General features: G+C 38.6%; 3 protein-coding genes and 1 pseudogene across 3 annotated transcripts; all 4 read left to right on the top strand.

The window, feature by feature from the left end:
• Positions 1-1,766: 1,766 nt before the first annotated feature.
• Positions 1,767-2,732, top strand: LOC148775725 (olfactory receptor 5W2-like). The gene has a single exon (XM_088843562.1). It carries the CDS (start codon positions 1,803-1,805, stop codon positions 2,730-2,732), a length of 930 nt encoding a protein of 309 aa, XP_088699688.1. The 5' UTR covers positions 1,767-1,802.
• An 11,054-nt stretch (positions 2,733-13,786) lies between these two features.
• On the top strand, positions 13,787-14,734 carry LOC148775724 (olfactory receptor 5W2-like). Its single transcript, XM_088843561.1, has one exon. It carries the CDS (start codon positions 13,814-13,816, stop codon positions 14,732-14,734), a length of 921 nt encoding a protein of 306 aa, XP_088699687.1. The 5' UTR covers positions 13,787-13,813.
• Positions 14,735-17,355: 2,621 nt separating this feature from the next.
• LOC148775723 (nucleolysin TIAR pseudogene) lies at positions 17,356-18,582 on the top strand (annotated as a pseudogene).
• A 5,180-nt stretch (positions 18,583-23,762) lies between these two features.
• LOC148775722 (olfactory receptor 5W2-like) lies at positions 23,763-24,692 on the top strand. The gene has a single exon (XM_088843560.1). The coding sequence runs from the start codon at positions 23,763-23,765 to the stop codon at positions 24,690-24,692; it is 930 nt and encodes a 309-aa protein (XP_088699686.1).
• Positions 24,693-27,166: the final 2,474 nt, after the last annotated feature.

Below are 27,166 nucleotides of genomic sequence, written 5' to 3'. Positions count from 1 at the left end.
TGTTCAGCTAGCCAAGACCTGCTCATCTCAGGTAGGTTTCCAGTTCCTAACTTAAAGAATATAGAAGAAAATACTTCACATTTTGAGGGAAAAAAAAATTGTAAATGAACCATTTTGTGCCTGCCTACTCATTAAAACCTGAAATTAATGGCTAGAAATATTTCGATCTCAGAATTACAAGAATCTGAACTTGTTAATATCCACAATGCCACTGTTTATTTATTTTATTTTGTTCTTGCTTCACAGGAAATATTTACTCTTTTTATCATTGGAAAAATGCATACATGAATTTAAAATATGTTTTGTTTTATTAAAATAGAGTAGGTACCGCAATGGGCTTCCCTGGTGGCTCAGAGGTTAAAGCTTCTGCCTCCAATGCGGGAGACCCGGGTTCGATCCCTGGGTCGGGAAGATCCCCTGGAGAAGGAAACGGTAACCCACTCCAGTATTCTTGCCTGGAGAATCCCATGGACGGAGAAGCCTGGTAGGCTACAGTCCACGGGGTCGCAGAGAGTCGGACACGACTGAGCGACGGGACAGAACAGAACAGGTACCGCAATAAAAATAAAAACATGTACAAATTCATATCCATGTGAACCAAGTGCCATGTTTACTTAGGTCTGAGGGGGGAAAAGTTCATTGCTTCCATCCTATTCTTATAAACATTGAAATGTATACACATACACACATATAACAAAGAGGAAAGTCTATGCATTTTAGGAACATTATTGCCCCTCATCTTATTTCCGCTTTAGTAACTAACAGGCCATTTAAAATCTAAAGTGATGCGAATCATACAATGAATTCCGTTGTTTTCATTTCCTTTCAGCACTTTATTTCCACTTGTTAAGAGATTCACCTTTTGACAACTGCCACTCCACAAAGAGGTAATGAGCACTGTGGGGAAGCAAGAATAAATTTCTAGAAAATCAGGTCATTAATACTTAATTCATGTCCAAACAAATACTGATCATAACATAAACTAACACCAGGAGTATAATAATTTTTTTACTAGTCATTGATATACTCACTGTTCTGGAACTAAGTCAAATTCTCTGAAACCAATCATTCTTTTTTTCTTCTTCTTTTTAATTTTCAAAAATTTTTATTAGAAAACTGAAATTTACAATGTGTTTATATCACTCACTGAGTACATGGCATTTAAAAACAACATCATGACAGAAAGATAACAAAAATACAAAGTCTTAAAACCTACAGGATATGGAAAACATTATCCACTGAGGCCTTTTTTTAAATTTATTTATTTTAATTGGAGGCTAATGTAGTAGACTTTACATAAAAAGGAAAAGCAATGAGTATACAAGTATACAGCCAGTTTAGGAGAAACATAAAAATTGTTTTCGCTTTTTGTACCTAAGTGAATATTTTCAGCCCTCATAAATGCTCAGTTCTTATGTCTTACAGTCTGGTCTCTCTAACACTGGTGTCTCTTCTAGATTTTTCTCAAGAGGTAAAGAGTTAAATTTCTGTAAATCTACTCCCTGGGATGAAGAAACTAACATGCAGAGAAGAGCTTATAGAAAGTAAAAAACCTCATGAATGACATCTAGATTTACATCCAATTTCTCAAAGTTCTTTTTCAGATACTTTTTTATTATTGCAGAATAGAGAGCCATGCCTCTCTAAATAGTGGGTGCATGACTGAATAATTTTCTAAGTATAAAAAGACACAGAAAAAAGATTCTGTCTTTTGACATTTTGTAGATGCTGAAAAGTGTTACACACGCAAGTATCATTTTCTTGATCATTTTCTCCAAAAGTTTACACAAGAACAAAAGAGAATGGACACAGGGAATTGCTCCTCTGTAACTGAATTCATTTTCTTGGGAATTACTGATAATACCAAGACCAAAGTGATTCTATTTACCATGTTTCTCCTTGTCTATCTCATCACTCTTCTGGCAAATCTTGGAATGATAACCCTGATTCTGACGGACCCCCAGCTGCACACACCCATGTACTTTTTCCTCAGCCACCTCTCCTTCTGTGACCTCAGCATTTCCACAGCAGTTGGCCCCAAGATGCTGGTGGACCTATTGGCTGAGAACAAATCAATTCCTTTCTATGGCTGTGCCCTGCAATTATTGGTGCTCTATACCTTTATAGATTGTGAGTGTCTGCTGCTGGCAGTGATGGCCTATGACCGGTACAAGGCCGTCAGCAGCCCCTTGCTCTATGCAGTCAGCATGTCCAGTGGGGTGTGCTCCCTGCTCATGGCCGGGGTTTACCTGGTGAGTATAGCAGAGACTTTGATACACATGACATTAGCATTCCGCTTATGCTTCTGTGGGTCAAATGAGATTAACCACTTTTTTTGTGATGTTGCTCCTCTTCTATTACTATCTTGCTCAGACACACAGGTCAATGAGTTACTGATATTTACTGCTTTTGGCTTCATTGAACTGAGTACAATTTCAGGAGTCCTTGTGTCTTACTGTTATATCATCCTATCAGTCTTGAAGATCCACTCGGCCAAAGGCGGGTTCAAAGCTTTCTCTACCTGCATCTCTCACCTAACTTCTGTGGCAATCTTCCAGGGAACAATGCTCTTCATGTATTTCAGGCCGAGTTCTTCGTACTCTCTAGATGAAGACAAAATGACCTCTTTGTTTTACACCCTTGCGATCCCCATGTTAAACCCTCTGATTTACAGCCTAAGGAACAAGGATGTAAAACAGGCCCTGGAAAAATTGAAAAATAAATGGCTTTAAAAATTTATATTTTGTGTATGTGCACACATACCCATCCATACATATATGGTGATTGTTGATTTATTAAAATTAAATGGTAAGTTACATGAGAAACATAATTTCTATTTAAAGTATGTTGCTATTTCCCCCACCTGTCATGCTTCTTTACAGTTCCAGAATTTGTATATGGCATTAGTTTCTGGGAAAAACTTTTCTGACTTTTTAAATATGTTAGTTTTGTTCAGTTTTTAGTCAAGCACTATTTAAATTACACTACGATATATAATGCATTTTGTTCATTGATCTTTTTTTAGTATTTATTTATTTATTTATTTTAATTGGAGGCTAATTACTTTACATTATTGTATTGCTTTTGCCATACATTGACATGAAACTGCCCCGGGTGTACATGTGTTCCCCATCTTGAGCTTTTCGGTTCTTTATGCACTACGATACATCTTGCAGTTTAAATACTACTAAATATAAGCTACTATTAATAATGTATTAACTAAACTGTCAAGTAATTCTGAAATTCATCATGAGATAACACATAGTGGTCTATTATTCAAAAGTAAAAATATCTAAAAAAGTCTAAAGGAAAGGCATCTTTGGATATTCAGTCAAATCAGAAAAGGATTCAATTTGGGAGATGAAAAAATAGCAGGCAGAGGATATGACAGTTAGTCAAATCTTGAAGTGTACGAGTCCATGCCTGTTAGAAGAAGTCATATTGGCTACAATATGGAAGAGCCGTGAGGGGCATATGCTAAGTGAAATAATTCATTCAGAGGAAGAAAGTACTGTATGGGTCTTACAAACACGTCGGCTCCAACTGGTCAAGCACATAGAAATAGAGAATAGATTGGCTATTGCTACGGGCTGGAAGGGGGGAGCAATGGGTGATGTTGGTCAAAGTTTACAGACTTTCTGTTACTCAATGAATAAGTCATGGGGTCTCATGTGCACTGTGGCTAGTTAACAGGTGTTCATTGCAAGACTGAAAACTGCTGAGAGCAGTTCTTAAAGGTTTTCATGGTATGCACACTCAAAATGAGAGCTGTGTAAATTGATGAATGTGTTAACTAACTTTATTGTAGTAATTATTTCAGAATGTAACTTATATTAAATCTTCATGCTCTATATCATAAGCATGCTGTTTGTCAATTTTATCTAAACACAGTTTAAAATAAAAGAGTAAAAGAAGTTAAGGGCCAGTGGACAGAATCCTGGTAAAGTACATCACAGTGCTTCATCAGCTATCGATTCTTCTGTGACTATCTGCACACCAAATTCCTTCCCATTTTCCTTACTCTTTGCTCTGGTTAAACAACCCCTTTGTCTCTTTGTGGTTCACAAGAAACCACCTATTTAAAAGATTGCTTTATATCACCCTGTTTATCAGAGATCTTTGCTAAAGACTGAGCATTGCATTATATAAACAAAGCACTACATGTTGTCTGGAAGACCAAATAAACAAATCATAATAAACTAAAAACAGAAGACAAACTTTTTCACTGTTAATTTTATGTCAGTAGTACAAAATTAAATGAGGGTTTGATAAGTAGCTTAAAAATGTATATCAGAATATAGTTAACATATTGAACACATAATCACGTTTGTTTGGAATGTCCATAAAATGGTTTTTTACATTAAGATAATATACTATAAAGACATGCTTATTAATTTCACTAGAAAGAATAAGCTCTAAGTTCTTGCTATTTGAATATTTCATCTGCTTTTGATCTGGTTTCCTGAAGGCTAAAGCACTAAATTAGTTTGTTGAGAAAGCTAAGATGTGACCATGTATTTAAAATACCATAATGTACTGAAAGAGACATATTTATCCATTGCAATTATAAAATTAAAAACCTCTGATGGTCTTCAATTTTCTTGCTTCCATTGTAAAATGTCCTTATGTGACAATATTTCAGAATGGAAAAATAAAGCCTACATAATTCCTCTGTTGTTCAGGGTGGTATTTGTAAAGCACTATGGCATGTTAATTGGAGAAGGAAATGGCAACCCACTCCAGTATTCTTGCCTGGAGAATCCCAGGGATGGGAGAGCCTGGTGGGCTGCCGTCCATGGTGTCGCACAGAGTCGGACACGACTGAAGTGAATTAGCAGTAGCAGCATGGCATGTTAAGAAAAATTCTCATAGTGACAAAATTAGGATAATTCTTGCATAATATAAAAGACTTAAATATGTGTACTCCTGGCATACTTTATCAATTCACTCAGACTTCTTTTGACTTGTTGCTTATAAGCAGTAAAATAGCAGCAAATAGTCAGAAATATAGTTAAAATAGGGTGTCGATGGACTACCATTAATTCAGAGATTAATAAAAATGGATCTAATTAATCCATCTTCATATATATGATCAGTTTCATGTCAGCATCTAAAGACTAATTCAACATGAATACTAGCCCATTTTATTGTATCCAGTGAGGAATATGTAAATAGAAGAATATTTTAAGCCCATTAAATGGAATTCCAAAAATAGAGCCTACTGATTCAGTAGGCTTCCTATCCTCAAATTGAAGAAATTAATGAGAAATTATGGAAATTATTTTTTAGATGATTTCTAACTCAGATAGGAATTTGGGCAGGATGATTCTTCTTTCTTGACAGTAATCTGTGAAAAAATGGTAACAATACATCACAAACTTCATTCTAGCCTATCAATTTCAGTATTCTTCATTCTTTACCATTTTAATGTCTTCACATCACATTATCCTCATACATGCACCAATGACCCATGGAAAATATCATTGTGCAAATGCAATTTATCAATGATATATGTAATGTTTTAATACTACAGTCAAATCCCTATATCTTGACCTCTTTCTTCATCCTTGCCACTGAAATACTTCAGCATAAACATGGCAATCACCAACTCAATGGCATGAGTTTGAGCAAGCTCTGGAAGTTGGGGATGGACAGGGAAGTCTGACGTGCTGCAGTCCATGGGGTCGCAAAGAGTCAGACACGACTGAGAGACTGAACTGAACTGTCTAATGCAGAGGACAGACAGAGTCATACTTGTTGCAGGCTGTACAAGTGTACTCCTTACAAATAGGAAAGCAGTAACGTTCACCATACCAGTAAGTAGTAGGATCTGATCTGGGTTAAAGTTAGAGGAAGAAATCTTTAACCACCCTGGATGTCTTTCTCTTTAGTTAGAACCATGCTCTGAACCAGGCAGGAACACTAATCTAAATACCTCACTCTTTCTCTCTATCCCTCAGATCACCCTGTGTAGAAGAGGGATTTAAGCTATATTACCTCTAAGGCTCTTTTCAGGCAATATGATCTGCCTCTGTAAAATATGGCTTTAGTAGTGTAAATCCATCCATATCAGTGGAAAGAATATGAAGAAAAAACAAAAAGAGTCACTTCACATTCAGTCAAAGAATTGATCTGAACATATCGGCTGGTTATCTCAGTTGGTAAAGAATCCGCTTGCAGTGCAAGAGACCCCAGTTCGATTCCCGAGTCAGGAAGATCCCCTGGAGAAGAGATAGACTACCCACTCCAGTATTCTAGGGTTTCCCTTGCGTCTCAGCTGGTAAAGAATCCACCTGAAATGCGGGATACCTGGGTTTGATCCCTGGGTTGGGAAGATCCCTTGGAGAAGGGAAAGGCTTCCAACTCCAGTATTCTGCCTGCAGAATTCCATGGACTGTATAGTACATGGGGTTGCAAATAGTTGGACATGACTGAGTGACTTTCACTCACTCACTCAACCTGAAATGTCAGTTACATGAAGCCATCAAGACAGTGTGAGCTTTAGTAGGCCAAAAACTTTTAAAAACATCTGTTTTACATGCCCTGTTATCCAAGTTCAACATCTCATGGACTCCTTATGAGAGGGTAACAGGCAGGAAGGCTAGGGATCCCCAAGAAGAGGAAATAAACTGCAAGTGGCAGATGTTTTTTGTTTGTTTGTTTTGTTTGTTCCTTCTCTATACAAAATTAAAAGAAGGTTTGTTTTAAATGCTCTGTTGTCAGGAAGACCCCTGGTTCAGCCTGGACCTAACTTTTCTCAAACCTTGAACTGAAAATGGCTCAACAGATCCATATGTCTTACTCATGCGAATGCTCTCTTAAGCTATGCTAATGAAACTATGTATTTGCTTGGAAATCTGCCTTTCTTTAAGGTTCATGTCAATTGTTTTATGGCTGGGGATGATTCACGTTGTGTCCCGTGCTGTCTCAAAATGCATGTTGTGGGAGAGGGCCTGACGCAACTCTCTCAGTTTTGAGGTGATTTTTTAACAGATATATAACTCCTTGCTAAAAGCTAGCAAGGGGGGCACTCTTTCTGCCCCCTTCTGATGTCTATGTCAGAGCTTCCTCTATCCCTTAATGCTTTAATAAAACTTTATTACACAAAAACTTCAAGTGATCAAGCCTCCTCTCTGACTCCAGATCAAAATCCTCTCCTCTGGAGGTCACGAATTCTGGAGTAGCTCATGGCGTGAGGCTGCAAACGTTCACTTATAGAAGCGGATAGATATCCAACTTTATTAGTGCTGAAGTAAATGGAAGTGAAATAAAATGCTGAGTTGTGTTGACATTTACCAAATGGCAAAAGTACTTGTTTACACACCAAATAGTAAACAAGTATCTACTACTGTGGCAGACTGGAAAAGACTCTGATGCTGGGAAAGGTTGGGGGCGGGAGGAGAAGGGGACAACGGAGAATGAGATGGCTGGATGGCATCACCGACTCTATGGACATGAGTTTGAGTGAACTCCGGGAGTTGGTGATGGACAGGGAGGCCTGGCGTGCTGTGATTCATGGGGTCGCAAAGAGTCGGACACGACTGAGCGACTGAACTGAACTGAACTGAACTGTTGCGGATATGAAACAACCACAGTTTTTATGCCTTGACAGTAGGTTGAGATTTGATACTGCACTTGGTAAAATTCTATGTCTGAGTCGCCAATAGCTGGACAAATAAATGTCCTAGGACCAAAAATATTATTCCTAGAAGTATGTCCAAGAATAGAGAGTGAATATGCACCCAAAAGACATGTACAGAAATGCTCACCATTTATTGATTACAGAAGTGTAACAACAAAAGCAACTCGTTTCTTTTAATACATTAGATCAAGACGACATACTTTTTTGAAAGTATTTAATAGCAGATATTTTAGGGTTTGTAGACCATAAAATCTTGGTACATCTAAACTGTTTTGTCCTCTATCACAAAAGCAGACATCCATAATATATGAATAAATGGTGTGTCACAGCTCCAATAAAACTTAACAGGTCAAGTTCACTGACTCCCGCTTTATATTAGACAAATGACTTTATGATAAGTTCATATGCTGGAAAAGTACACAGCAATGAGAGTGAATAACTACATCCTCATACAAGAGTATGGGAAAATTTCACAACATAATCTTGAGTGAAAAAAGTCAGACATAAAAGTGTAAAATCTGTATGATCTCACTACTATGTACCTTAAAAATAAACAAACACATATCATATGGAAAATCAATTTCTGATGTATGTACGGACAGTTTCTGAGAATCTAGTATTTTTTTTCAAACAAGTTTATTTATTTATTTATTTTTTACTTTACATTATTGTACTGGTTTTGCCATACATTGACATGAATCTGCCCTAGGTGTACATGTGTTCCCCATCTTGAACCCCCCTCTCACCTCCATCCCCCTACCATCCTTCTGGTTCATCCCAGTTTTTCTTTTTTTTGGTTTTAGGTGCAGGAATCTTTCCATTTTTGAAAGGTTTTTGCAGCCTGCATTTTTAGATGGAAATTTTTCTGTATGTATATTATATTTTAAAATCACCAACTTTATTTTTTTTCTCTATGAGATTGTAAAAAATATTAATATTTATTTTAAGTCTAAAATTTTCTTATATGAAATGATTATTCTTATAGATTTATGAAATTGATGTAGAGCATAATTACCAGAGTATCTCAGTACATTATTGATCTCTATATCACTGAAAGCGCTGCCTTGCTTGTAGAGCAGCACTGCATTCGTCCACCCACTGGCTCTCCTGGTCACTCTCACAGCAGCAGGGAGCGCTAATGCACTTCAGTATTGGACCATGCAATGAGCTCTGTGTCATACTACTCAAGGTTTGAGGAACTGACCCTTATATTCTAAAAAAAGATCATCTTCGGGTAGTATTTGCCGACATAAAATTGTTTTCGTGTCAGCAGAAGCACCAGGAAAAACCTAAATAATGACTTTTTTTTCCCCTCACTTGTATTGGAAGCATACATTTTCTCCTTAAGATGTTTTTTGATTACTTAAAATCTCCATTTTTAATGAAGCACCAGTCCCATTGGGAGATATTTTTGTTTATCCACCTTGCAATTAGTAATGTAGCTACCCAGTTCAGTTCAGTTCAGTTCAGTCGCTCAGTCGTGTCCGACTCTCCGCGACCCCATGAATCACAGCACGCCAGGCCTCCCTGTCCATCACCAACTCCCGGAGTACACTCAAACTCATGTCCACAGAGTCGGTGATGCCATCCAGCCATCTCATTCTCCGTCGTCCCCTTCTCCTCCCGCCCCCAACCTTTCCCAGCATCAGAGTCTTTTCCAGTGAGTCAACTCGTCTCATGAGGTGGCCAAAGTATTGGAGTTTCAGCTTTAGCATCAGTCCCTCCAATGAACATCCAGGATTGATCGCCTTTAGAATGGACTGGTTGGATCTCCTTGCAGTATAAGGGACTCTCAAGAGTCTTCTCCAACACCACAGTTCAAAAGCATCGATTCTTCGGCGATCAGCTTTCTTCACAGTCCAACTCTCACATCCATACATGACCACGGGAAAAACCATTGCCTTGACTAGACGGACCTTGGTCGGCAAAGTAATGTCTCTGCTTTTTAATGTAGCTACCCAAACTCAGGTTTAAATCTTTATGTGGGGGACGATAGAAAGCTGTTGCTGCTGCTGCTGCTGCTAAGTCACTGCAGTCATGTCCGACTCTGTGTGGCCCCATAGACGGAAGCCCACCAGGCTCCCCCATCCCTGGGACTCTCCAGGCAAGAACACTGGAGTGTGTTGCCATTTCCTTCTCCAATGTGTGAAAGTGAAAAGTGAAAGTGAAGTCGCTCAGTCGTGTCTGACCCTTAGCGACCCCATGGACTGCAGCCTACCAGGCTCCTCCATCCATGGGATTTTCCAGGCAATAGTACTGGAGTGGCTTGCCATTGCCTTCTCCGAGAAAGCTGTTAGTCCACATGTTTTTGAGGAGCAGGCCTGTTAAAAAATGAACACTTGCTTCTGGCTGAACAAAATGTAACCCAAGGGATTTTTGCATCCCTGAAGATAGGGATGTATCTGAGGGAAAAATTAATTTTGATATTAGTAGAATTAGGGGAGTGAGAACAACTGTAGGTACACCATATATGTAACAGAGAAGTAAATAATGATAGCAAAATGCTTTTGAAACATAATCAGTTTCTTGATCGTGTGTGTGTGTGTGTGTGTGTGTGTGTGTGTGTGTGTGTAGGCGCGCACACACACGTGCTCAGTTATGTCCGACTCTTTGCAACCCCTGGATTGTAGCCTGCCAGGCTCCTCTGTCCATGGAATTTTCCAGGCAAGAACACCGGAGTGGGGTGCCATTTCCTCCTCTGGGGGTCTTCCTGAACCAGGGATCGAACGTATGTCTCCTGAGTCTCCTGCATTGGTAGTTGGATTCTTTACCACTGAACCACGTGGGAGCCCTTCTTAATTTCAGCAGGAAATTATTAGCAATCATATTGTGGTTTGAGATTTGCCTCAATGATATCTCCACAGGTTACAGGTGACATTTTCGTGTTGAGCTCCTCATAGGCAAGAATAACAATGACATATATAAAGGCATTTTAAAAAATTGAGAATCACTTTTACAAAATTGTATGTGTACTATATTTATGAATTTTAGCATAAATAATTTCTCAGATTTAAAGGAAAAAAGTAGAAAAACAAACAAAAAGATTGAAAAGAACTGAGAAAACACCCAAACTGATAGAAAAAGCCTGTGTATTTCACAAATGAGAATTCAGATGAAACAGAAAATTAGTTGTGAGTATTTAATTTCAGTCCATTAACATTTAGGTTATGTTATCTTATTGTGGCTTTATTGCCACTGCCTTGCTGCTGCTGCTGCTGCTAAGTTGCTTCAGTTGTGTCCGACTCTGTGTGGCCCCATAGACGGCAGCCCACCAGGCTCCCCTGTCCCTGGGATTCTCCAGGCAAGAACACTGGAGTGGGTTGTCATTTCCTTCTCCAATGCATGAAAGTGAAAGTGTAGTCGCTCAGTTGCGTCTGACTCTTTGCGACCCCATGGACTGCAGCCCACCAGGCTCCTCTGTCCATGGGATTTTCCAGGCAAGAGTACGGGAGTGGGCTGCCACTGCCTTCTCCATGCCACTGCCTTAATACCTACTGATTCACATAAGAACGAAATTCTTAAGCATTAATCTCTTGCTTATTTATCATCTTGTTGAGAGTATTTGTTCAATTTTTTTTTTGGCTCACTTTTTGTTTTTGTTTTTTTTTACTATTGATGAAAGTTCATATATTTTGAATACAAGTTCTTTGTCATATATACAAATGTATGGTTTTTAAATATTTTCATCATATATTATGGAAACATGTCTATATTTGCTCACACTGCTTCATCCTTGGTGGTGGTGGTTTAGTCACTAAGTCATGTAGGACCCTTGGGATCCCATGGACTGTAGCTTGCCAGGCTTCTCTATCCATGGGATTTTCCAGGCAAGAGTACTGGAGTGGGTTGCTATTTCCTTCTCCAGGGATCTTCCTGACCCAGGAATCAAACCCCGGTCTCCTGCATTGCAGGCAGATCCTTTACCAATTGAGCTACAAGGGAAGCCCCCCTTATGCTAGATTAACTTATGACAATATTGGTGTAAACAAGGTCATCCTGTGCTACATTTGTCCCTGAATTCATGAGCCAACATGAAGAAGCAGAAATATAATTAATGACATGTTTGTACAACACCAACACTCAAAGGCAGTGGCCCAGGGATTTAAATCCCATTGTGCCTGGTAAAATAAAATGCTATCTGCTTACTGTTCAGCTACCTAAGATCAGCTCATCTCAGGTAGGTAGGTTTTCAGGTCCCGATTTAAAGAACAGAGAACAATATTTTCTTCTCAGAACTGGCAGATTCTGTGCTTGTTAATATCCATAAGATAGCTATTAATTTACCTCGATTCAGGTTTATAGGAAAGATATTACTCCTTTTATAATCAGAGTAGCATAAAGGTGAATTTAAAGAGAGCTTGGTGGATTTGTTCTCTTTTATTTAAAATATAATGTAGGGGTGAATTTAAGAATTAAATGTGCATATTCATCTTTATGTGAAGCCCCATAGCTACTAAGGTGAAAAGAAAAAATCCCTTACCCACATACTAGTCTCATATACATCAGAGACATGTGCTCTGCATGCAGACATGGCAGACACATGCTGCATACATACTAGACAGAGAAACCTATGTATCGTGTGGGCTTTTATTGTCCCTAAACCTATTTCCTCTTTTATAATATGAAAGTTAAAATCCAAAGAGATGCAACAGTGGGTGTTAGATTCTGTGGTTTTCACTTCATTTTAGGATTTTCCTTTGTTCAAGAGACTCCTCCTTTGGCTGGCAGCAGAAACTCTATAAATCAGTAATAAGTCATATGGCAAAGCAGTGAGGAATTTTTAGAGAAAGGTTTCAATGTTACTTATTTCATGTCTCACTAAATACTAAAGACTAGGATGAATAACAATTATTTTCATTGTTATCAGTGCAATCTATTAGTATACTAACAGATTGTAAACCTAACAATAAATATTTTAAATTCTGTGTTATGTGCAACATGATAATGAAAATAAATTTTTGTATCCAAGGAATTTTTTCAGCACAGTAAATGGCTATTCACATACTTTCAGCCTGATGTCTCTAGGACCGGTGTTTTTTTTCCACACTGCTTTGGCGATGTAACGAGATGTCAATTCATCTAAATATCCTTCTCAATACAAAGAATACAGTGCTCAGAGAAATTAAAGAGCTTATGGCAGTAGTTTAGTTAGGAACAACATTTGGAAATAGAAGTTTCTCAACTGTCTATTTCTGATATATTTATTATTATCAGGTAGCTAGAGATACCTCTTTAAAGAATGCCCACTCACTCACTCTTTTTCTGAGGATATGCTGTCGTCATGTCCTGTCTCTCTCATTGCGACCTCATGAACTGCAACCCACCAGGCTTCACTCTCCGTGGGATAAGAATCTTTCCTGGAAAATTCCATGGATAGGAAGCCTGGAGGGCTGCAGTCTATGAGAACGCAACAGGTCAAACAGAGTTTATCGACAGATCACGCATGCAGGCACACACTCAGAAAATGACTTGATCAATGGGCATTCTTTAAAGGGGTATTACTATCAACCTGATAATAATAAAAATGTCTGAGATAGGCAGTTGAGAAACTTCTGTGCAAATCTAGATGTAATTTCTGAAGTGTGTCACTGCCTATGTTGTTGCTGATCAGTCACTAAGTCATGTCTGACTCTTTGTGACCCCATGGACTGCAACACTCTAGGCTACCTTGTCCTTCACTGTCTCTTGGAGTTTGTTCAAATCTACGTCAGTTGAGTTGGCGATGCTATCTAACCATCTCATCTTCTGCTGCCTCTTCTTTTGCCTTCAATCTTTCCGAGCAGTAGGATCTTTTCTAATGAGTTGGTTCTTTGCAACAGGTGGCCAAAGTATTGGAGCTTCAGCTTCAGCATCAGTCGGTCCTTCCAATGAATAATCAGGGCTGATTTTCTTTAGGATTGACTGGTTGCTGTCATGAATGCTTCATTTCCTCTGAGCACTACCTTCCTTGGATATTTGGATGAACTGATATCTCATCATATCTTCAAAACAGTGTACAAAAAACACTGATGTTAGAGACACCAGGCTGAAAATATATTTTTAAAAAAAGACCATTGCAGAAATAAATTGTGTTCTTCCTTGCAGATATTTTGTCAGCACCCTGAAGTGGTTCCCTTACGTGTATCGTTTTCTTGATCATTTCCTCAAAAGTTTAGACAAGAAGACAGAAGGATGAAAAGAGGAAACTGCTCCTCCTTAACTGAGTTCATATTGTGGGGAATTACGGACAAGCCTGCAGTCAAGACGATCTTATTTATCATGTTTGTTATTGTCTATCTCATTAACCTTCTGGCAAACCTTGGAATGATTATTTTGATTAGAATGGATCCCAAGCTGCACACACCCATGTACTTTTTCCTCAGCCACCTCTCCTTCTGTGACCTCTGCTATTCCACAGCCGTCGGCCCCAAGATGCTGGTGGACCTTTTAGCCAAAAAGAGGTCAATCTCCTTCTACGGCTGTGCTCTGCAATTTTTGGTGTTCTCTAACTTTATAGATTGTGAGTGTCTGCTGCTGGCAGTGATGGCCTATGACCGGTACAAGGCCATCAGCAGCCCCTTGCTCTATGCAGTCAGCATGTCCAGCAGGGTCTGCTCCCTGCTCATGGCGGGAGTTTACCTGTTGGGAATGACAGATACTTTGATACACACGACATTAGCATTCCGCTTATGTTTCTGTGGGTCAAATGTGGTTAACCACTTTTTTTGTGACTTACCTCCACTTCTCTCTCTTTCCTGCTCTGATACACGAGTCAATGAATTGGCATTATTCATTTTTTTTGGCTGTGTTGAACTGACCTCCATTTCAGGAGTCCTTGTCTCTTATTGTTATATCATTCTAGCAGTACTGAAGATCCGCTCTACAGAAGGAAGGATCAAAGCTTTCTCCACCTGCACCTCCCACCTAACCGCTGTGGCAGTTTTCCAGGGAACTGTATTCTTCATGTATTTCAGACCAAGTTCATCCTACTCTCTAGATGAAGACAAAATGCCCTCGTTGTTTTACACCCTTGTGATTCCCATGTTAAACCCTCTGATTTACAGCCTAAGGAACAAGGATGTGAAACAGGCCCTGGAAAAGCTGAAACTTTAAATATGAGTTTAAAGGTTTATATTTCACACAATCTCAAAGTCACAAGTACACACATATTGCTGTTTTTGTTTTTATAAACTTATACTGCGTGATGCAAGAGAAACAAAGCTGTCTTGAATAGTTCAAATGAGAATTTGTTGTTATAAAGTCTAAGTTTTAGAAATATTTTAGTTCTGAAATATTGCATACTTTGATTCATGTATCAAGAATTTATATATGGTGCTTTCCCTTTGTTGAAAACTTTCCAAAATTCTCTAATTTTGTCAAATTTTGCTGGTTTATTCTGTCATTTGAATAATATATTGGCTACCTTAAGAATTATTGCTCTATGGTATACACTGTACTTGATATATTAATGAATATAAGCTAATGCTAACAAGAGGCATTAATTGATTAAATAGCTGTATAACTTATAAGAAATCTCAAAATCATTATGAAATAAAAAATGAGGATTTTAAATACAAAATAAAATCGAAAACTAGTGTATCTTTTGATAGATATATTCAGTCTTAGATCTAATAATTATTCTACTTGGGAGATAAAATGATAGTGGGCCTGAGGATCTGACAATCAGATGGGTCTTGAGAGGGACAAGACTGTGTTACTTAGAATTCAGGATGCTTTGTTTACCACATATGGAAGAACCATAAATGCATTATGCTGGCTAAAAAGGCAGACAGATAAAGGTAAATACAATATCAGTTCAGTTCAGTTACTCAGTCATGTCCGCCTCCGTGACCCCATGAACCACAGTACACCAGGCCTCCCTGTCCATCACCAACTGCCAGAGTCCACCCAAACCCATGCCCATTGAGTCGGTGATGCCATCCAACCATCTCATCCTCTGTCATCCCCTTCTCCTCCTGCCTTCAATCTTTCCCAGCATCAGGGTCTTTTCCAATGAGTCAGCTCTTCGCATCAGGTGGTCAAAATATTGGGGCTTCAGTTTCAGCACCAGTCCTTCCAATGAATATCCAGGGTTGATTTCCTTAGGATTGACTGGTTTGATCAAATTGATCAAACCAATCAACCTAACAAATTGCGCGATGCAAATATTTGAATTAGAAACTCTTGGTGAGGATGTGGACCAACCATTACTTTACACATTAACAGTAGAATAAGACTTGTTGCCACACTTTGTAAAACCTGAAGGTGGGTCTAATATAGCTGGACATGTACATGTCATATGACTCAAAAAATGCAGTTCTTTGAATGATACCCCAAAGAAATGAGTGACTATGACACCCAAAAGATGTACACAAAGGATTCTTCATTGCTTTACTTGTAATGGCATAGAACTAAAATTTTCTTCAGCTTTTCTTCTTAAACTCAACTTTCTCAACACATTAAAGACCTAACAAACTTTTCAGCAGTGTTAAATAATGTACATTTTAGAGGTCACAGTTCATATACTTTGTCACAACCCTCAGATCACGAAATCATGAATCATGAAAGCAACCATGAATAGCATATAAATAAATGGTATGTTCAGTGAAATTTATAGGTCAATGAAAATTTATAGGTCAAGTATAATGACACCTGCTCTTGATTACATAAATTACTATATGGTACTTTTATACGTAGGAAAACTACGTAAAATGAGGATGAATGAACTGCCTTGAGATACAAAAGTGTAGAGAAATTTCATTCAAATAATATTGAGCAAAAGAAGTCAGAAATGAAAATATAAAACCTATGATTATACTACTATATAACTCAAAATATTAAAACTAAGTATCTGTGGTGGTGGTGGTGGTTTAGTTGCTAAGTCTTGTCTGACTGTTTCGCAGTCCCACAGATTCACAAGCTTCCTCTATTCATGGGATTTCTTGGACAAGAATGCTGGAGTGTGTTGCCATTTCCTATTCCAAGTGATCTTCCTGACCCAGGGATAGAACCCGTGTCTTCTGCATTGCAGTCAGACTCTTTACCACTGAGCCATCAGGGAAGCACAAAGTACTGTATTGGACATCAATTTGTGATAAATGTGGGATGACAGTTTCTGAGACACTAGGCATGTTTTATCTTTGGTGTTCTGGGATTAGCATCTTTTCATTATTGAAAGTTTCCTTGTAGTATACTTTTATAGAAGAATGTCTTCTTTATGTGCATCGTACTCTAAAAAGAAAATTTCCGGCCCCGTTTCCTGCCTGGCTGGTGGCGGCGGCCATTTTGTCCATCCTCCTCCTCCTCCTGCTCCTCCGGATTGGAGCGCAGTGTCCGGAGCGGGCTGGAGGGAGAAAGCCCGAGAGCGCGGTCGGGGCCTCTTCCTGTGTCCCCGGCCGGTGCCCGGAGCCCCCCCTCCCCTTCCTCCCTGCCCCCTCCCCCTTGTCCCGGGATCGCTCCGGCGCACCCACCATGATGGAAGACGACGGGCAGCCCCGGACTCTCTTCTTCTAGATGCAAGTAACATGATGAAAAATTTGAAGGTGACTTGGAGATCCTTCTTTTATTTTACACTGTGATCTTTGGTTTGGGCTTTAAAGTGGTTGACACACACAAGCTAAGACATATGGTTCTATCATCAGAAAATATGGTGTTTATAGCCTAGATACGTAGGTAACCTCTCCAGAGGTGTGACAGAAGTTCTTATTCTTCAGTTGTTCAGTCAGATTGGACCCTGTAAAAGCTGTAAAATGATCGCAGAGCATACAAGCAATGACCCATATTGCTTTGTGGAATTTTATGAACACAGAGATGCAGCTGCTGCATTAGCTGCTATGAATGGGAGAAAAATTTGGGGAACGGAGGTCAAAGTAAACTGGGCAACAACACTAAGTAGCCAGAAAAAAGATACTTCCAATCATTTCCACGTGTTTGTTGGAGATTTGAGTCCAGAAATTACAACAGAAGATATCAAATCAGCATTTGCCCCCTTTGGTAAAATATCAGATGCCCGAGTAGTTAAAGACATGGCAACTGGAAAATCCAAAGGCTATGGCTTTGTATCTTTTTATAATAAACTGGATGCAGAAAATGCAATTGTGCATATGGGAGGTCAGTGTTTGGGTGGTCGTCAAATCAGAACCAACTGGGCCACCCGTAAACCACCTGCACCTAAAAGTACCCTAGAAAATAACACTAAGCAGTTGAGATTTGAAGATGTAGTAAACCAGTCAAGTCCAAAAAACTGTACTGTGTACTGTGGAGGAATTGCTTCTGGCTTAACAGATCAGCTTATGAGGCAGACCTTCTCACCATTTGGGCAAATTATGGAAATCAGAGTTTTTCCAGAAACGGGCTATTCATTTGTCAGATTTTCTACCCATGAAAGTGCGGCTCATGCTATTGTTTCGGTGAATGGTACTACAATTGAAGGACATGTTGTTAAATGCTATTGGGGTAAAGAATCTCCTGATATGACTAAAAACTTTCAACAGGTTGACTATAGTCAGTGGGGCCAGTGGAGCCAAGTTTATGGAAACCCACAGCAGTATGGACAGTATATGGCAAATGGGTGGCAAGTACCGCCTTATGGAGTATACGGGCAGCCATGGAATCAACAGGGATTTGGAGTAGATCAATCACCTTCAGCTGCTTGGATGGGTGGATTTGGTGCTCAGCCTCCCCAAGGACAAGCCCCTCCCCCTGTAATACCTCCTCCCAACCAAGCTGGATATGGCATGGCCAGTTACCAAACACAGTGAGCGGGGACTCTAAACAGAATGTAATTCATGATAGCTTCAATTTCCTTGTGACACTCTGAAGACATGAAAGTAGACATCGGAAAATGAAAATATTTATTTTAAAAATTGAAATGTTTGGAACCTTTAGCACAGCTTTGCTTTGGTGAAGGACACATGTCTTCTAGTTCTGCCTTTTTAAGTTTTTGTTCATGTTGGATATGAACATGATTTTTCTTTGTGTATAAAAACTAAAATAAAGTGAATAAAAAATTCTGACTACAAAAAAAGAAAAAGAAAATTTCCATAAACAAAGTATGCTCACTGCAGATTGTTAATTTTTTTTGATCTAACAGTTTCTTGGGCAAATAAGTGCTGATACGTTTGTGAAGATGATGCAGTGCATTATTTCACAGAGTATCTCAGTACATAATTAATCTTTATGCTGGAGAGTTGCTCTGTTTGTGGAACAGCACCGTCTGGGTCCTTTCACAGGTTCTCCTAGTCTTTCTCCCACCAACACTGGGCCATAATGAACTTTGGTTCCCGGTCATGCAGTGAGCTCTGCACTCAATACTCCAAGTTTGAGGAGCAGACAACTGTGTCCTGAAAAAGTAACCTTCTGGGTAGACACCTCCCTACACACAATCTTACTGTCACCAGGGGCACTAGAGAAATGCTAAGTATAGATTGTTTTTTTCTCACTTGTTTGTACCTGAGGAACACATTTTCTCCTTGAGACATGTTTTCCAATAATTTAAGGTCTCCATTTTTAATGAGACATAGATCCCTTTGGGAGATACTTTAGTTTATCCAACTTACAATTGTAATGTAGCTGCCCAAATTGAGTTTTAAATGGATACATGGGAACAGATTGAAGGCACGATAGTCTACATGGTTTTGAGGAGCTGTTACAAAGCTAAAGTCAGGTTCTGGTGGAATAAAATGCAACTCGAGGGATTTTTGAATCCCAGAAGATCAGGAAGTACCTGAGGGAAAATTAATTTGGATAGAAATAGAATCAGATAATCAAGGATAATTCTACATACAGCAAATATGTGCCAGAGAGGTTAATAATTACACTGAAATTCTTTTGTGACATAAATGCATCAGTGTCTTGATTTTAACCAGTGGAAAATTATTAGCAATTAGTTACATGGTTGGTGATGGACAGGGAGGCCTGGCGTGCTGTGATTCATGGGGTCGCGGAGAGTCGGACACGACTGAGCGACTGAACTGAACTGAACTGAACATGGTTTGATCTTTTTCTCAACAATATCTCCACAGTAATACATTAGATGTTTGAGTATTGGGTTGATCACATCAAGAATGGCGATGACATTAAAAAATGAATCAACAATTGTCCCTATTAATCTTTTTCCCAAATTAAAAATGTACTAATGATATGAAATTTAGCTTGATGAGTTTCTTGCTAAGTCACTACAGTCGTGTCCGACTCTGTGCGACCCCATAGACGGCAGCCAACCAGGCTCCCCCATCCCTGGGATTCTCCAGGCAGGGTTTACAGAAAAAAAAAAAAAAAATGCAGAAAACAAACAAATAGAAATGTAACCCAAACAAATAAAAACATAATCTTTGTTCCTGTTAAATACTAAATGAAAATTCAGATAAAACAGAAAATTAGGCATGATCAGTATTTTTAATTTACTTTGTTGTCATGTCCCTAACAAGTAAAGATGCTAAGCAAACTGCTATCCAGGACCTTGCTATTTATACATCTTCTTAGTGAGAGTATCAATCCAATCCTTTGAGTAAATTTTATTAATTTGATTTTTATTATTGATGAGAGATTTTCATAAAGTTTGGATACAAGTTAGTTGTCAGATATATAGATACATGATTTTCAAACGTGTTCCTCACTTTCCAATATTGTTATTATTGTTCAGTTGCCAAGTCATGTTGGACTCTTTGCAACCCCATGAGCTGTAGCACGCCAAGCTCTTCCATCTTCCAGTATCTCCCTGAGTTTGCTTAAACTCATGTCCCATGAGTCAGTGATGCTATCCAACAATTTCATACACTGTAACCCCCTTCTCCTCCTGCCCTCAATCTTTCCCAGCATCAAGGTCTTTTCCAGGGAGTTGGCTGTTCGGAGCAACTGGCCAAAATATTGGAGCTTCAGCATCAGCATCAGTCTTTCCAGTGAATATTCAGGGTTGATTTCTTCCAGGATTGACTGATTTGACCCTTTTGCTGTTGAAGGGACTCTCAAGAGTCTTCTCCAGCACCACAATTTGAAAGCTTCAATTCTTCAGCCCTCAGCCTTCTTTATGGTCCTACTCTCACAACTTTATGTGACTACTGGGAAAACCATAGCTTGAAGCTGTTTGGGTCTTTGTCAGGAAAGTGATATCTCTGCTTTTTAATACACTCTCTAGGTTTGTCATAGCTTTCCTTCCAAGGAGCAAGCATCTTTTAATTTCAATGTCCATAGTGATTTTGGAACCCAAGAAAATAAAATGTATCACTGCTTCCACTTTTTTCCCCATCTATTTGCCATGAAGTGATGGGACCAGATGCCGTAATCTTTGTGTTTTGAATGTTGAGTTTTAAGACATCGTTTTCACTCTCTTCTTTCACCTTCGTCAAGAGACTCTTTAGTTCCTCTTCATTTCTGCCATTCGAATGATATCATCTGCATATCTGAGGTTGATATTTCTTAAGGCAATCTTGATTCCAGCTTGGGCTACATTCTATCTGGAATTTTGCACGATGTACTCTGCATATACAAGCTAAATAAACATGCTAAATACATGTACAAGCTAAATACAACCTTGCTGTAAGTCCGATTCCGACTGTTGTTTATTGACTGCACACAGGTTTATCAGGAGGCATGTAATGTGGTCTGGCATTTGCATCTCTTTAAGAATTTTCCACAGCTCATTACAATCCACACAGTCAAAGGCTTTTACATAGTCAATGAGGCAGAAGTAAATGTTTTTTTTTTTTTCTGGAATTCTCTTGCTTTTTTTATGATACAACTGATGTTGGCAATTTGATCTCTGGTTCCTCTGCCCTTTCTAAAGCCAGCTTGTACATCTGGAAGTTCTTAGTTCATGTCTGTTGAAGCCTAGCTTGAAGGATTTTGAGCATTTCCTTGCAAGCATATGCAATGAGCACAATTGCATAGTAGTCTGAGCATTCTTTGCCATTGCCTTTCTTTCAGATTGGATTGAAATCTGACCTTTTCCAGTCTCGTGAGTTTTCCAATTTGCTGGCATATTGAATGTAGCACTTTAACCACATCATTTTAAGATTTGAAATAACTCAGCTAGAATTCCATCACCTCCACTAGCTTTGTTCATAGTACTGCTTTCCAAGGCCCACTTGGCTTCACACTCTAGGATGTCTGGTTCTAAGTTTGTGTCCACACCATCATGGTTATCCAGGTCATTAAAACCTTTTTTTTTTGTACAATTGAGCTATATCTGTAGAAAATTTTTCAAAGCAGGTATACTGCTATTTTTTACATTATTTTCCCAGGTGGCTCAGTGGTAAAGAATCTGCCAGCCAATGCAGGAGATGCAAGAGACACAGGTTCCATCCCTGGGTTGGGAAGATGACTGGAGGAGGAAATGGCAACCCAATTTCAGTATTGTTGCTGGGAGAATTCCATGGACAGAGGATCCTGGCTGATTATGGTCCGGGGGTTGCACAGAGTTGGACATGATTGAACAACTGAGCACAGCACATTATTTCAGTTTGGACACAATAATGAAGCACAAAAACTCCGCTTCTGCTAAATTGTTTCTGAATTAACAGGGGAATGTTGTGGTGGTTGTTCTGTTTCAAAGTCTGTCTGACTCTTTGCAACCTCAGGGATGGCAGCGCACCAGCCTCCTCTGTTCTCCACTATCTCCCAGTTAGATCAAATTAACGTCCATCGAGTCAGTGATGCTATCTAGCCATGTCTTCCTCTGCCAGGGGAGTACATGGAAGCAGAAATATAATTAATGAAGTGTTTGAATAACACTAAAACCTAAGGGCCATAGCACAGGGATTTAAGTCCCAATATACCTGGTGAAATAAAAGACCAAATGCTCATTACTGTTCACCTACCAAGACCTGCTCTTTCCAGGTACGTTTCCAGATCCTAACTGAAGAAAAATAAGATAAAATATTTAAATTTGGGGGGAAAATAAAAGTTTGTAAATGAAGGACTTTATGCCTACCTACTCACTGAAATCTGCATTTAAAGGCAGAAATAATATTTTCTTCACAAAATTGGAAGAATCTGTCTGAACTTGTTAACATTCATAATGTAATTTTATTTTTCTGTTGGTTCACACAAAATTCTTTGCTCCTTTTTTCACTGAGCAACTGTACTTGAATTTAAAGTGTGTTTTGCTTTATGGAAACAAAAAAATTAAAGTGTGTTTTGTTTTATAGCATAGATCCCACAATAAAAACAAACACAAGTACAAATTCACTTCCACCTAGACCACATACTATATTTACTTAGGTCTAAAGAAAAAGTCCATTGCTTTCATTTACATTAAGATATATACACAAGCATACACATAAATACAACAGAGAGAGCAAGGTCTTGGCATTTTAGAAGCATTTATTGTCCCTTATCCAATTTACATGCAATTAAACTGAAATTCATTTACAATCTAAAGTGATGCAAATATATGTGGTCCATTCTTTTGTTTTCACTTCCTTTGAGCTCTTTCCTTCCACTGGTCAACAGTCATCCTAGACAGTAATCCCTCCACAGAGAGGTAATGAGCATTTTGGGAAAGCAATAGCAAATTTTCAGAAAGCATGTCAGTAATAACTTAGTTCATGTCTCACCAAATGCTAAACAGAAGATAAGCTGAAACCAGTAACATAATGATTTTCATAATTATTAGCCAATGATGGGCTCACTGTTCCTGGAACTAAGAACATTCTTAAACCAATCATGTTTTTTGGAGAGTCAAAAACTAGTAATTTTTTTTTTTTTATTCAAGTGAACATTTTTAAACAAAGGAAAAGCTCAGTCCAAAGTCTTAGAATCCGGTCTCACTAACATTGGTATCTCTTCCATGTGGTTTTAAAGAATTGAAGAAAGGCAAAATCATCCAGCTCTACTCTCTGATATAAGAAAAATAAGGCTCAGAGAAGTGTTTGTAGAAAGTAGCAACCTCGTGAATGGCATCTAGATTGACTTAAAATGTTCTCAAAGGTCTTCCTCATATGCCTTTTATTATCGCAGAATATACAGTTATACCTCTTTAAAGAGTAGGTACAAGACTGGATTATTTTCTAAGTATAAAAAAAACAAGAAAAAAAAACATGCTCTGCCTTTTGATTTTCTTTTTAGATGTGCAGAAGCATTAAACATGCATGTGTGATTATCTTCATAACTTTCTCAAAACTTTGCACAAGGTCTAAGAAGAATGGAAAGAGAGAATTGCTCCTCCTTGACTGAATTTATTTTCTTGGGAATTACTGATAACACTGAGAACAAAGTGATCCTGTTTACAATATTTCTACCTGCCTATCTCATCAATCTTCTGGCAAACCTTGGAATGATAACCCTGATTCTGATGGACCCCCAGCTGCACACACCCATGTACTTTTTCCTCAGCCACCTCTCCTTCTGCGACCTCTGCTATTCCACAGCCATCGGCCCCAAGATGCTGGTGGACCTATTTGCCAAGATCAAATCAATCCCCTCCTATGGCTGCACTCTGCAGTTCCTGGTTTTCTGTACCTTTGTAGATTCTGAGTGTCTCCTGCTGGCAGTGATGGCCTACGACCGTTACAAGGCCGTCAGCAACCCTTTGCTCTATGCAGTCAGCATGTCCAGCAGGGTGTGTTCCCTGCTCATGGCTGGAGTTTACCTGGTGGGAATGATAGATGCTTTGATAAACACGGCATTAGCATTCCGCTTATGCTTCTGTGGGTCAAATGAGATTAACCACTTTTTTTGTGATGTTCCTCCTCTCCTATTGATATCTTGCTCAGACACACAGGTCAATGAGTTAGTGATATTCATGATTTTTGGCTTCATTGAATTAAGCTCCATTTCAGGAGTCCTTGTCTCTTATTGTTATATCATCCTATCAGTCTTGAAGATCCACTCTGCTGAAGGGAGGCTCAAAGCTTTCTCCACCTGCACCTCCCACCTAACTGCTGTGGCAATCTTCCAGGGAACTCTGCTCTTCATGTATTTCAGGCCGAGTTCTTCGTACTCTCTAGATGAAGACAAAATTACCTCATTGTTTTACACCCTTGTGATTCCCATGTTAAACCCTCTGATTTACAGCCTAAGGAACAAGGATGTGAACCAGGCCCTGGAAAAATTGAAAAATAAATGGTTTTAGTTATTTGTATTAGGCATTTCTGTACGCATATGTATTCATATACATATACTGATTGTTGATTTATTAAAATTAAATGATAGGATAATGAGAATAATAATTTCTCAAATTCTTTTTTTTTATGAACAAGTTATAAAAATTTATTGAGTCGTATGTTGATCATTTTTTATTTATTTTTTATTTTTTTATTTTATTTTTTTATTGGAGGCAAATTATTTTACAATATTATATTGGTTGGTTTTGCCATACATTGACATGAATTCGCCCCGGGTTTACATAAGTTCCCCCTCCTGAACCCCCCCTCCCACCTCCCTCCTCCCTTTATCCTCCCTCTGGGTCATCCCCGCATGCCAGCCCCGAGCATCCTTTAGCATGCATTGACCCTGAACTAGTGATTCGTTTCACATATGACAACATACGTGTTTCAATGCCATTCTCCCAAATCATCCCACCCTCACCCTCTCCCACAGAGTCCCAAAGACTGTTCTATACATCTGTGTCTCTTTTGCTGTCTCGTATCAAATTCTTAAAGTGATATTTGTATTAAATCCTAATTTTGTTTCCCCCATACATATGATGTTTCATTATGCTTTAAGGATTTATATGTATATATATGTATGTATGTATATATGTATGTATGTATATATGTATGTATGTATATATGTATATGGCACTTTGTCTATGTGAAAAGCTTTTCTGTCTTTTCCATTGTAGTAATTTTTGTTCGTTGTTTAATTGAAACATTGTTTTCAATTATACTAAGATTTATTGTGCATTTACTCAGTGATCTTTGAGCCTGTAGCCTTTTTATATATTATTGTAGATCTTATAGTTTATCACTACTGAAGTTAGTACTAAAAACAAATTTAAAAAACAGTCAAGTAATTCATAATTGGTCTCAAATTCATCATGATACAAAACATAAAGGGTTATAATTTCAAAAGAAAAATATCTAAAACTATTCACTGGAGTACAAGTGTCTCTTTCAGTTCTGGTTTCCTCCGTGTGTACGCCCAGGAGTGGGATTGCTGGGTCATATGGCAGTTCAATTTCCAGTTTTTTGAGGAATCTCCACACTGTTCTCCATAGTGGCTGTACTAGTTTGCATTCCCACCAACAGTGTAAGAGGGTTCCCTTCTCTCCACTACCATCTGGGAAAGGAAAAGGTTGAAGTCAGAAGATCTGACAGTTATTCAGATCTTGAAGTGGCAACACTGACTCAATGGACATGAGTTTGAGTGAACTCCGGGCGTTGGTGATGGGCAGGGAGTCCTGGCGTGCTGCAGTCCATGGGGTCACAAAGTGTCAGACGTGACTGAGCGACTGAACTGAACTGAACAGAAGTGGAAACGTCCTTGTCTTTTAGAAGTCATGCCTGCTACAACATGGAAGAACTGTGAGGTCATGTGCTAAGTGAAATATTAGTACAGAGGAAGATAAGTGCCATATGATGATCTCACATATATGTAGAATCGAAAAGGTCAAATTCAGAAGCTCCCTGGCAGCCCAGTGTTTAGAACTCAATGCTTTCACTAACTGGGTCCAGTTTGACCCCTCTTCAGGGAACTAAGATCCTGGCAAGCTGAGTGCTACAGTCAAAAAAAAAAAAAAAAGATGAGATTGATATAAACAGAGTGAGTTGAATGTTGCTAGGGCCTGAAAGGCAGGGGAAATTGGTGATATTGGTAAAAGTGTACAAACTTTGTTATTTGATGAATAATTTAGGGGGGTCTGTCGCAAAGAGTCGGACACGACTAAGCGACTGAACTGAACTGAACTGAACTGAAATGTATATGATGACTCTAGTTAATAATAATGAAAACTTAAGAAATTTGCCAAAAAAAAAGTAGATCTTAACTAACCTCACTATACACACACTCAAAATGGTAACACTGTGAGGTGAAGCCTGTGTTAATCAACCTTATTGTGGTAATCATTTCACAATGTATACATATATCACACTGTGTACTTATAATTGCATATGTTATTAGCCAATTACACTTGAATAAAGTTAGATAAAAATAAGATATCTAATGATTAGATTTTAAAGACACACAGAAGAGCTGTCCACTTGTTAATGTACAATATTGTGCTATTGTCATCAACTGTCAGTTCTTCTGCGCTTCTGCCAAGATAATCCTCTTTCCTTCCTCCCCATCGTCAACCCTGGTTAAATGCCCACCTCTCTATGGTTTAGAAACAATCACCTTTAAGGCATTGCTTGATATCACCCTGTTTGTGAGCATTCTTTGCTAAAGAACTGCACATTCCATCCTTGTTCACCAAGCACTGAATTTTCCCTGGGATATAAAATAAATAAACATGAATTTACCTAAAAACAGTAGGCAACATTTTTTGGCTATTACATATGTCTCGATAACACAAAAGTAACTGAAGGTTTGTTAAGTACCTTAACACACACACACACACATAGACACACATCTCACATCAGTGTATACATATTGCATGTATTTACA

Source organism: Moschus berezovskii, chromosome 14 (assembly GCF_049115385.1).
Source record: "Moschus berezovskii isolate FMDL1 chromosome 14, NW_MosBer_1.0, whole genome shotgun sequence".
NCBI classification, from domain to species: Eukaryota; Metazoa; Chordata; class Mammalia; order Artiodactyla; family Moschidae; genus Moschus; species Moschus berezovskii.
Note: the sequence above shows the minus strand (reverse complement) of the source record. Positions and strands in the feature narration are given on the sequence as shown.